We start from the raw sequence: 11603 nt of genomic DNA, 5'->3' as shown, positions 1-11603 counted from the left end.
ATTTCCACCTATTAACAATGGACTCATCCAGAAATGAACTATCCATACCTCAGCTACCCACCAGAGTCCAGAACCTATATGGTCCAGAACCTATAAGCCTGAATTCTATATGGCTCAGATATCTCAAGCTGAAAAGCTGATATGGAAAGTGGTTTGAGATCAGTGAATTCTGTAGGATCTGAAGCCACCAAAAATCACTCCATAGAGGGGCAACCTCAGCCCAGTTCACACGAAGGACTACTACAGGAAATCGATCCTGGCGAAGTGAATAATTTGAGGATGTAACATTAGTGAGCCCAACATACAGAAGATATTCAGAGACTTAGATCCCCCCAAAACAGAGAATTCATACCTGGGAAACCAGAGATGAGAGGGAAATTGGAAAGGAACTTTAAACTAGTTATGTTTAAAATGATGATAAGGTTTAGTAACTTACCTAAGGTCACCTAGCTGGCAAGTTCAAACCAAGCATTCTAACTGCAGAGTTGGCTTTCATAATCACTATATTGTCTTATACTGACTTCTCACACTGTGCCTGAACTAAAAAGATTGACATCTACCACGCTAGTCTAACTTGCTCTTAATTTCAGAGTTCACTCTCTTAAACCAATACTCTTACATTTGGCATCACGATACCCTCAAAGCAACCTACAATTGTACCATCAAGAGGACAGGAAAATAAATACGTGCTTCCACTAACTCTGGAAAATTCATCTCTCTGTGGAACATACCTATTATACTGCTCAGGATGAACATAGAAAAACTAAACATACTCCCATCAGTTTATGGAGAAATTACCAGATGGACTCCTTGTATAAACATAACCTTGTGACAGGAAGATGGGAATAAGAGATGATCCTGGATGCGATTTCATAGCTTACGTCATATATAGACTATCATGTTAAACAATTTTCTGAGACAGAATCACTGAAGTTTATAAATTATGTGTTCCACTTGTTTTATTTACTATACATGCTCTAGATAACCACCCTCTCGATGGAACAGCATTATGGCAAAGATTAAGAGAAAACCCATAGTGCCGAAAATTTCTACGTTAAAATAATGCTTTGATAACATCTGTACATCCTGAGAGTCAGAAAGGAGAATTTTTGACACTGTATGAGGCTAGCATTACCCCGACACCAAAACAATAGAAAACCAGTACTAGAAAAAGAAACTAAAGAACAATACCTCTTATATACATATATGTGAAAATTCTCAACTAAATATTGACAAATTTAATCCAACAAAATACAAAACAAATAAACAAAAAGAATACCTTGCAACCACACAGGATTAATCCTGGAACTGCAAAGCTAGTTCAACATTCAAAATTCAGGCAATATGATCACATTACTCACATACCATATGAGAAAAAAACATGTGATTATATCAATAGATACAGAAAAAGGATTTGAAAAAATTAAAATTCACCCATAATAAAAACTCGCAGCACACTGAATTAGGTAACTATAATGATTACATTAGAAGGAAACTTCCTTAATCTGATAAAGTATATCTACAAAATTCTCTATAGCTAACACCATATTTAATACTGAAAATTAAATCTTTTCTCCTAAAATCAGGAATGAGTCAAAGAGAATTGCTCTCCTCACTCTTATTCAACATAATACTAAAAGTTCTAGTGAGCACAATAAGGCAAGTAAAAGTAAAAATAAAAGGCACACATGTAAGAAAGAAAGATGTAAAACTGTCTCTATTCACGGAATACGTGATCTACATAGAAAATCTAATTTCCAGAAAAAGCTTCTAGAACTAAGACATGAGCTTAGCAAATGTTCAAGATACACGGTAACATACAAAAACAATCTCACATATATCTGTATATTAGCAATGAAAATTGGAAATGGAAATCTTTTAAAAGTATCATTAATAATGGCTCCAAAAATGAAATGCCTACATATGAATCTAACAAAAAATGGGCAGTCTGTATGATAAAAACTACAAAACACTACTGAAAGAAATCAAAGAAGAGCTAAATAAATAAGTGGGTTGGAAGGCTCAAATATCATTAAGATGTCAACTCTCCCCAAATTGCTCTATAGATTTAACTCTTTATTTAACCCAATAAAAATCCCGGCAGGATTGTTGTAGATATGGCCAAGCTAATTGAAAAATTTATGTGGAAAGACAAATAACATAAAGAGCAACCAAAAAAATAAATAAATTTCAAGAACTCACATTACATGATTTCATGACTTATGGTAAAGCTAACTAATCAAGACAATATGCTATTACCGAGGCAAAACAGAGAATTCAGAAATAGACCTCAAAAATATAGTTAACTAATTTTCAGTATAAGTGCAAAGGCAATTCTATGGATAAAAGATAATTTTTCCCACAAATGGTGCTGAAACAATTGGGCATTCATTTAAAACCACAACGCGATGTCATTACACACTTATTAGAATGGCTAAGAAAAAAAACCTGACAATACTATGTGCTGACAAGCAGGCAGAGTAACTAGAACTTTCATACACTGCTGGCAGGAATCCAAAATGGTGAAGTCATTCTGGAATAGAGTGTGGTAGTTTCTTATAAAGTTAAATGCATATTTAACATATGATCTGCCCCTCCGCTTATAGGTATCCAGATAAATCCTGGAAAAACGAAAACTTAGATCCACACGAAAATCTGTTTTGAGCATATTATGTTTACACTAGCATTGTTCATAATCACCCCAAACTGGAAACAGCCTGAATGTTCTTCATTGACAAGTAAATCAACAAACTTTGGTACAATAAAATACTGCCTGGCAATAAAAAGAAACAAATCTCCGATAGACGTGGATGGATCACAAACGCATTCTGCTAAGTGAAAGAAACCAGACTCGAGTAGATGCAGACTGTATGATTTCACCGATATGACATTTTGGAAAAGGCAAAACTATAAAGACAGAAAACAGATAAATGGTCCCAGGGGTTAGGAATGAGAGAGATTTTCACTACAAAGGAGCAGAACAAGGGGATATTTGGGGGCTGTAAGAGGTGTTCTGTATGTTGATTGTGACGGTAGTAACAAGACTCTAAACATTGTCAAAACTCACAGAACTAAGCACATAAAAAGTAGTGAATTTTACTTTATTGATATATTTTAAAATAATTTAAATTATTAAAAATAAAATAATTTAAAATATATATATACAAAACAAAAATCTGCATTCTGTGAGCAGACCACTTCCCCCTGAAGTAGTAAGAATCCAATGCCTTTTTCAAAACTAAAATGAATCCTAAAAACATGAAAGAAAAGAAAGAACAGTTTTCAGGATCACATTTCTCAAAACTCTAAAATCTCAAGGTGCGAAGAAAAGTTCCTAGTTACTTCTCCGCTGTCCAATTCATGACTCTTACTTCGGCTTTCAAAAGAACAAAAACAGCATAATGGAAACAAAACACTTTGGCTTTAGACCCATTAACAACCTGTAATCACACCTCTATCAGCTCCGCTGCCTTAGTCTAGCCTTAAAGGCCATTTCCCTGACCGGAGGAAGGAATAAGCTAAGATTGGCTGAGCAACCTCTTGCACAAGGTCTCCTCTAAGCTTCTATTCAAATCGAAATGCATCTAGGATTTCCAGTCCGTGATATCCTCTTTAAACCTACGTTTTCATGAAATGTCACAAACCAAGAAGCATTGTACAGAACATGTGGCGGTGTTAAGCTTTTAAAGGACAAGAGAATCAGGAACTGAGCTAAAAATATATTACACAGATACAGCTACTATGATATGAAAAAGAAATCAACATATTTCATTGCAGAATCGCCTAATGGGTAACTTGTATGAGGTACTTGCTATATAGTTTTCTGTATTTCTCTGACACCTGTAAATTGGGGCTTCTGCTGGCTAAAATCTTTATACCAAGGGAGACTTCTGATTACTAAACAGAAATCAACAGATATAACCATGCCCGGAGTCTATGCCTATAAGAACTAATTTATCAGCGTTTGAGGAGCTATGGGGAAGAGTTTTACCTGATGTTGTCACTTTCTAAATTTGTCATACCGATATAAAATATTACATGATATGATATAACATAACATAACAATGTAAATGTCTATATATTATGTGTATATATAAAATATATAAATAATGTAAAGTATATAAAATACAATTGTTCAGATCCACGTCATTTCAGCCAAGAGCACAACTATGGCCTTGACTCCTTTGAAACACAAAAAATTTAACTGGGTGAATATGAACACCTTTCCTCACTTGAAGTGTCTGGGCTGGGATACATTGACACTCAGGTTTTTCTGCATACCTGACTGAAGCTGAAGCTAGTTGCACTATATCTTTTTTTTGTGCTTAATCAGTCGGGCCTTTGTGGTTGGCACAATACAAAGAGTTTAAGGCTCTTATTAAAGCATGAGAAAAGCAGATGAATCATGTTTCTGGATAAAAATCAGAGATGGTCATAAAACCATCAGACAAATTAAACTAGATGCAAAGCCTCCTTACTTCATATTTGACTTTCTCCTTAGACATTTCTGCTTCAATGCTGGGTTAATTATTCACATAACAAAGCAAAGAAGTAAAGGTAGCATCCCTCTATACTTCAAAGGTGAGAAAAAACTAAATAATGTATGTGGAAACGTTTTAAAAAGAAAATGGCATTGCATACATGCAAGATAATATTTTATTTAATAGTCACTGCTGACGCTCTCCCAAGTCCGTAGTAACTTTCCGCAGAGTAAATCTAACAGCTACATTGCTATTTCCTGTCTATGATGCGTTAACATTGCTTAAGCCAGTTTGAGCAACAGTGTAAGAATAATGATTCTGCCAAGTGCTTTGCACTTCTAACAAATGGGCACAATAAATTAAATCATCAAGATAACACCATCCACATAAAACTTTGGCTTTTGTGGGCACCAGAGAAAGATGTCATAGGAAATATTTTGAAGATGAACATTTTCAGTCCTTAAATGCTCAAAAAGGCACTTCTGCTGAGAATGATTCTGCTGATTACAGCTGGTTTCCTAAGATGATTAGACATAGGATGCAAGGGGAAATTAATCAATAATAGCCAACCCTGTGTCTCCACTGTCTTAATCATTAAGGACCATAGGTCAGTCGAACTGATATCACCTGACACATCTAAAACATCTTAAAAAAAAAACTTCATTATTTCCAATTCACACATTCTGATTATCTCACTCATTCTTTAACTGTACTTACGTTAGCTTTGCTTTACAATTTTCTTATATTGGAGCCCATTAGGTAAAGAATAGATATTTCTTTTGAGTTGTATCTTTAGAAAGTGTTTGGTGTAATCAAGGAATTTAGGTTATTTAAACAGCGAAATTACTAGAAGCACAAAGTCAGGAAGGTCATGTAGTTCAGCCATCCTATTGCACACTTCCTATAGGTTAAGCCATTAATATAAATTATCTCATTTAATTTTTACAGTAATTCTAAAAGGGAAGCATTATTAACCATGTTTTATATATGGTGGGCCAGACACTTAAAGCTTACATAATTTGCTCAAGGTCTCATAGTTTATAAGTGGTAGATACAGAATTCCAATTTGCATTTGTCTGACTCAAAATACTTGCTTTTCCCTCCATGAACCTCACCTACCAGTGGTAGGAAGCTCATTCCTCTTGATAATGGCAAATCTTTGGACAGTCCTGACAGATCTTTCTGATGTTAAACAACTAACTAGGAAAAAATTTATAACGTGCCATAAAAATTTATGTTATCATTTGTCATCAGTAACCACATCCTGATCCTGCTGGAAGGGGTCTGAGCCTCCATTTTCCCTTTGAAGATAATCCTCAAAATTTTAATCATTCTATCATACAACACTTTTTTGGCTTTCACATTACAATCAAATGCCTTTCTTGTCCCTAAAAAGAAAGGCTTAGGACTTCTCTAATGTTGCATCATTTCTTGATTGAGGTCCCAGAACTCTGCATAATAACTCCAGATGATTTTAGCCTGAAAAAGTGTTTATGCAGATGATATCAACCAACCTTCTAATTCTGAAAAGAACTTCTGAGTGATTCCTGTAGAATATCTTACACTAGGTAATTAGATCTATCTAGATCAACTACCTATAAATGACACCTCTAAGTAAAAGACTGAACTGAACTGTTAATAATTGAAGCTTAGCCAAGTTATAATTGATTATCCAAAAGTATTTTACCTTGATGATAATTGTTGCTTAGTTACAGCTTCTGTCAGTTCCTACTCAAAAGATCCCACCACCCTTCTACTAATTTTCAATAAAACCACATATAGAACATTCTTATTTCCTGCTGGTAGTAGCAGAAAGATGTGTTCAGTGTAATAAGTTTCTATAATGAATATCTAAAAAAGAATTAGAGTATTAGAACAATGTATCTGACACTATAGGAGATGAAGATGGCATCTCTAATGAATTCACCTTACCTCTCCAGCTCTTTCCCACTCAATGCCTTTCTCCATTTTTTCTGCTTCTCTCCTCTCTCCTCCAGAAACACTCAGTTTGGCTCCAAGATTCTCTTCATACACTCACCTCTTAGTTTATTTTTATGCCCCTTACACCTAAAAAAATGAGCTCCCCCATTCGAGGGCTTGGCCAGTGTCTTGGCTTACCCATCCCATCACCCCTCAGCAGAGAGGGCTCCAAAATTGCTAATTCGAAGTCCCGATGCCACAAAATAGCCCCTGAAAATTACATGTTATTTGGAAAAGAGCTGATATTTTATATACTGAATTGCTCCAAAAACTTTACGATCTCATCAAACAAAACAGTAAGTTAAACAAACTCTTTTGCATTTCAAAAGAACAGCAACCAACAATAGTAATCGATTAGAATTTGATTTTTAAAGAAATTCCTTATCGAAAACAGCAATACAATGTAATCTCATTATTACACAGTTCTTTTTTAAACAGAATTCAATCATACTCGTGGCTAAGTTCATAAAGCAAAATCCTGATATGAAATGATTACTGTACAATCAGGATATTTGTCCTATTACCCAACACCAGCATATACTCAGCACTCAAAACTATCTGTTAAGTGCATACTCTATGCCAGGAATCAAAGGTAGACTTAGCTATATTTAATATTTACATGAAGTTATGCTGCTGATAAACTTGATTCACATTTCAAATCCACAACAATATTTCTTTGGACAGAGAAGTCTTATATAGAGACATTTGAACAATTTTCACACAAAACTACTTACCAAATAAATATAGAAATATGAAAATAAAACAGGTCTGGGTTCCCAAGGTTTAGTTTCAACTATCATACCTTTTCCTCTCTATTTCCAAGATTCTAAGCCATTTCTTCCCTATTATGCAAAATAATCACTGAGGAAATAGCTAATATTCCCTTTAAGTAAATTCAAATAATACATGTCAATCTATATATGAAAAAAAAAATCACAGGATTAACTATAACATGACACCAGACTAAATATAGTTTAAATGACTAGAATCCAAATGTAATAAAATTTATAGCTACTTATGTTGATCAATTTTGCATTGCCAGATGTAATATATCACACAATTAAAGTCTGATATAATATGCCTATTGTATAAAACATGCCCACGTTTATATGCAATTTATTTTAGGGTTGCAAGGTCATGGAAAAAATTCCAGTAACTAACCCTCTGTTGGAACCACCCAATGAGTTTAATTATAGACTTGTCTATAATGAAGACTCCCTGTATCAAGTACTTGCTTTGAAATCTACTCCGCATACTCTAGAAATCTTGGAAACAAATTAGATACTTTATTATTGCTAAGATACTTACAGTAGAAGTTCCTTTTTGCTCGTGGGTTCATCATTTGGAGATGTTTTCATCAGGAGTCATCATGCTTTTGATCTTTAATGCTGTTCTTCCTCCAAGGTTTCTTGTTCGTAATCTCCAAAACAGAGTCACTTGTACTAACAAGCCATCGTCCCATACTGTTTCCTTTTTTTGTGTGAACGTTACCCTGTAGATCAATTTCCTGTCCAAAAACACTCAAAAATGAACAAACGTTGCTGTATGCTAGTGAAATATGCTACTCGAATACTCTGTTTTTGCAGTCTGGTTCGGGAAGAAATTCCCTGACTGAAATGAGGAACTATATCCCAGTTGTTCGAGAGAACTTAAAAGACAGAAGTTTCTTTCCTATGAGTGACCAGATCAAAACTGCCAGCGTCATTTATGCTCACGAGCTTGTGAGTCGCACTGTTACACACGAAGCATCCATGTACTGTGTGCAGCTCGAAGACTCTCACAATTGCCACAGTAACAATATCCCAACTATATTTTAAAATCGGGCTTAGTATGCTTTGAAGTACATAATGCTTTCCATTCCTGAAAGGACAAAGAGATCTACATTGTCAAAGTTTATTTTTAAGCTCGTGTGCTTGCTAAGTGCAGTGGCGAACAGGCTTTCCGTGCCTGTACTACCATTGCTGGAACCTATTAATGCAAACAGATGAATCGCTGGCTTGGTTCCACACAGGCTTTTATTCCTTTCTTTTCTTTAACCTTATCTAAATTGCATTGATTATAATTCTTTAAATCAAGAATGCTATCGGTTTTCTGAGTTTGCTTGTTTTAATTGTATCAGTAAAGAAGCAATGTAAGAAAGGCAAATAAGAGGCAGGTTTCGAATAGCTTTTGCTGAGATAAGGAAGTTAGTAATGAGAGGTCAATTCAGTTTCTGGACAAAGTCTGAGGGACATTTGGAGACAGGAAAAATGGCAACGAATTTTAAATAAAGAAGACAAAAATAAAGGATGAAAGAGAGTGAGAGAGAGAGAGAAGAGAGGAAGTAGGAAGAAAGAGGAAGAGTGAGAGATGCCTTGACTATTAGCAATAATTCTTTGCATATTTTCTTATGGTTGGGAAAGCAAATTGCTCTGGTTTGTATAACTCCCTACCAGTCTGCTCGACCCACCAAAATTAGCTCACATGTCATCTAATACCAGACTAAGACTTATGGAAACACATTATTGCTCTATTAAAGCCATAACAAAATACAGCTGAGCAGTGAGCATTAGGTGGTAGGGTGACCCTGAGGTAATACAATCCGCGTTATAGAATTTCTAGCCCAAATTTTAAACATCTGGTTTTGATATGATAGTAAATGTGATAATGTACATTAAATACCAGTATTCGAGCAACATAATCCTTCCATCTGACTAAAACAATGCATGCTTTTCAAATCATATGAGAGAGAGAAAGAGAGAGATTAGACAGACAGACACTCATATTTGTGCATATACCAAAATGACCCTCCCAGGCACAAACACGCATGTACACACACCATAATAGCACATACACCGTCTGTTGTCTTTCCAAAAATAGAAGTGGGTTTTCACTGAACCCCTCCTGTGCTCTCTCTTCCGGACATCCCTTTGCACAACTGCACTGCTTTGTAGAAGACTTGGCGGAGGTTGACGAAAATGGAAGGAAAATGAGACAAGGAATAATACTAATTGGACCAGACAGAGATGTGAGGCCCTGACCTTTGCATCATCAGTACCATCTCATGCTATAATCTGATGAAGTACCCAGTCACTGGCAACTTGAAAAATAAACTAAATCAGATTATCCCTGTCCTGTTTTAACTTTGTAGCAAAGTTTCTGTATTTCGAATCCAAATATGACCATATAATTTGATGTAATTCAGGGCTGTAAATGGCACTACAGTCCAGAAGATAAGGTATCTTTAAATTAGCACCATAGAAGTCATCCTCAGTGCCCATCAATAGATGATGAGATAAAGGAATTGTGATACACATACACAGTGGACTATTACTTGGCCATAAAAAAAAAAAAAGAATGAAATCTTGCGCCAACATGGAGGGACCTGGAGAGTATTATGCTAAGTGAAATAAGCCAATCAGAGAAAGACAAATATCACATGATCTCACTTATTTGTGGAATATAATGAACAAAACAAACAAAGCAGAAACAGACTCATAGATGCAGGGAACAAGACGATGGTTGCTGGATGGGAGGAGAGTCAAGGGCAAGATGAAAAAGGTGAAGGGATTAAGAAGTACAAACTGGTAGTTACGAAATAGTGACGGGGATGTGAAGTACAGCGTAGGGAATATAGTCAATAATACGGTAATAACTATGTGTACTGCCCAGCGGGTACTAGTCAGGAAGATCATTTCATAAATTACACGAGTGTCTAATCGCTATGCTGTACCATGAAACTAATATAAAATTGTGACTGTCCACTGTAATTGAAAAATCAAAAAAAGTTGGGGGAATAAGAGGTTCAAATTTCCAGGTATAAAACAAATGGATCATGGGGATGTGGTGTACAGCACGGGGGGTATATTCAATAATGTTGCAATAACGTTTTGCCATGTCGGATGGTTGCTGGACTTACCATGGGGATCACTTCTTTTGGTATATAAATGTTGAATAGCTATAGTGTATAGCTGAAATGAATACAACAGTATATGTTTGCTATATTTCAATAAAAAACATTTTTAAAAGTTAACACCATAGAATCAGACCAATTGATGAAAAAGAACCCATGAACATTTACTGACCTTTTATATCTGCATATGAGAACGTCGATATGGGGTGACCTGAAGATAGAGGTGTGTGGAAGCTGCTGAGACAAAAGTCATGCTTTGGAATGCCAAGTGGCTAATTAGTATGGGGTGGAGAGATAAAGATGAGGCTAAGGATGATTGAGTGCTCACGTGTTTCAGAAAGGCACGTTTTTATAGTGGTGCATTGGGCAATCTGTTTCCATTTACCGAACATCGGTGGTAAGAACACAGTTGCGTATGTTGAATGCAAACGATATAAAGCATGTAGAGGGTAGAAAAGGAGCCAAGATGAGGGAAGAGTTCATTGTGTTTGATACGATTAAAGTGGGCCTCCGAGCGGGACTGGGGATAGAAACTGGAATTCGCCAAGCGGACAGCACGTGGTAGGACACTCCAAGCAGTAGAATCAGTAGACGCGATAGTGAGATGAGCAAAACGGAGAAATGATTCCCCCAAACACAAATGATTCCCCCAAACACAAATAATATGCATTACTGGATTTTTTTTAATTCTAGTGAAAGTTTGGAAAGGCCAAGATAATTTGGTCCAGATTCGTATACCTTACTCAACCATGTGAAGTATCCACAGGGAGAAACTAAGTCTTGTACACTTTACCGTCACCTGTATTCCTGGTACGCAGTGAATTGACCGACTAGAAAATTGTGCTGCCACTCCGCCCTCAAGCAGAGGTTGCATGAGTACATCTTGCTACAATGGTATTCCGTATTCTGCTCTTTTTCCCAGCAAGAAGGATTCTCGTTCGATGTATGCTTGAATATCAGGAATATTGAAATTTTATTCACTCCTTTGTTTCCTCCTGATATTCAAAGCTTCATGAGTCAGGTGAATGGCATTTGAAGGAGCTAGCACAAATTTAAAACCCCAAGTGCTCTTCCTTAGTTCGAGCCAAACCCAAACCTTTTGAAAGGCGTGAAAACATGCAGCCACATTGGTTTGGGTTTCCTTTCCTGGGCCTCTCTTCTTCCTGGTGCTGGCCAGCACCACACAGAAGTCTTGCAACATGAGCCATTTCCACGGAATTTTGAATTCTGCCAAAAACAAGAAGGATCGG

At 36.1% G+C, this 11603-nt stretch overlaps 1 protein-coding gene across 1 annotated transcript in view; it reads right to left on the bottom strand.

Annotated features, from left to right (window-relative positions):
- Positions 1 to 9147, bottom strand: part of KCNK2 (potassium two pore domain channel subfamily K member 2) — a 148324-nt gene extending 139177 nt beyond the window's left edge. Inside the window, exon 1 of the mRNA XM_016166516.2 lies at positions 7770 to 9147. Within this exon, the coding sequence (XP_016022002.2) occupies positions 7770 to 7803 (34 nt within the window). The 5' untranslated portion in view covers positions 7804 to 9147. The remainder of the gene's footprint in view (positions 1 to 7769) is intronic.
- Between the last annotated feature and the right edge of the window lie 2456 nt (positions 9148 to 11603).

The sequence above is a fragment of the Rousettus aegyptiacus genome, unplaced genomic scaffold, assembly GCF_014176215.1.
Source record: "Rousettus aegyptiacus isolate mRouAeg1 unplaced genomic scaffold, mRouAeg1.p scaffold_m13_p_17, whole genome shotgun sequence".
Taxonomy (NCBI): Eukaryota; Metazoa; Chordata; class Mammalia; order Chiroptera; family Pteropodidae; genus Rousettus; species Rousettus aegyptiacus.
Note: the sequence above shows the minus strand (reverse complement) of the source record. Positions and strands in the feature narration are given on the sequence as shown.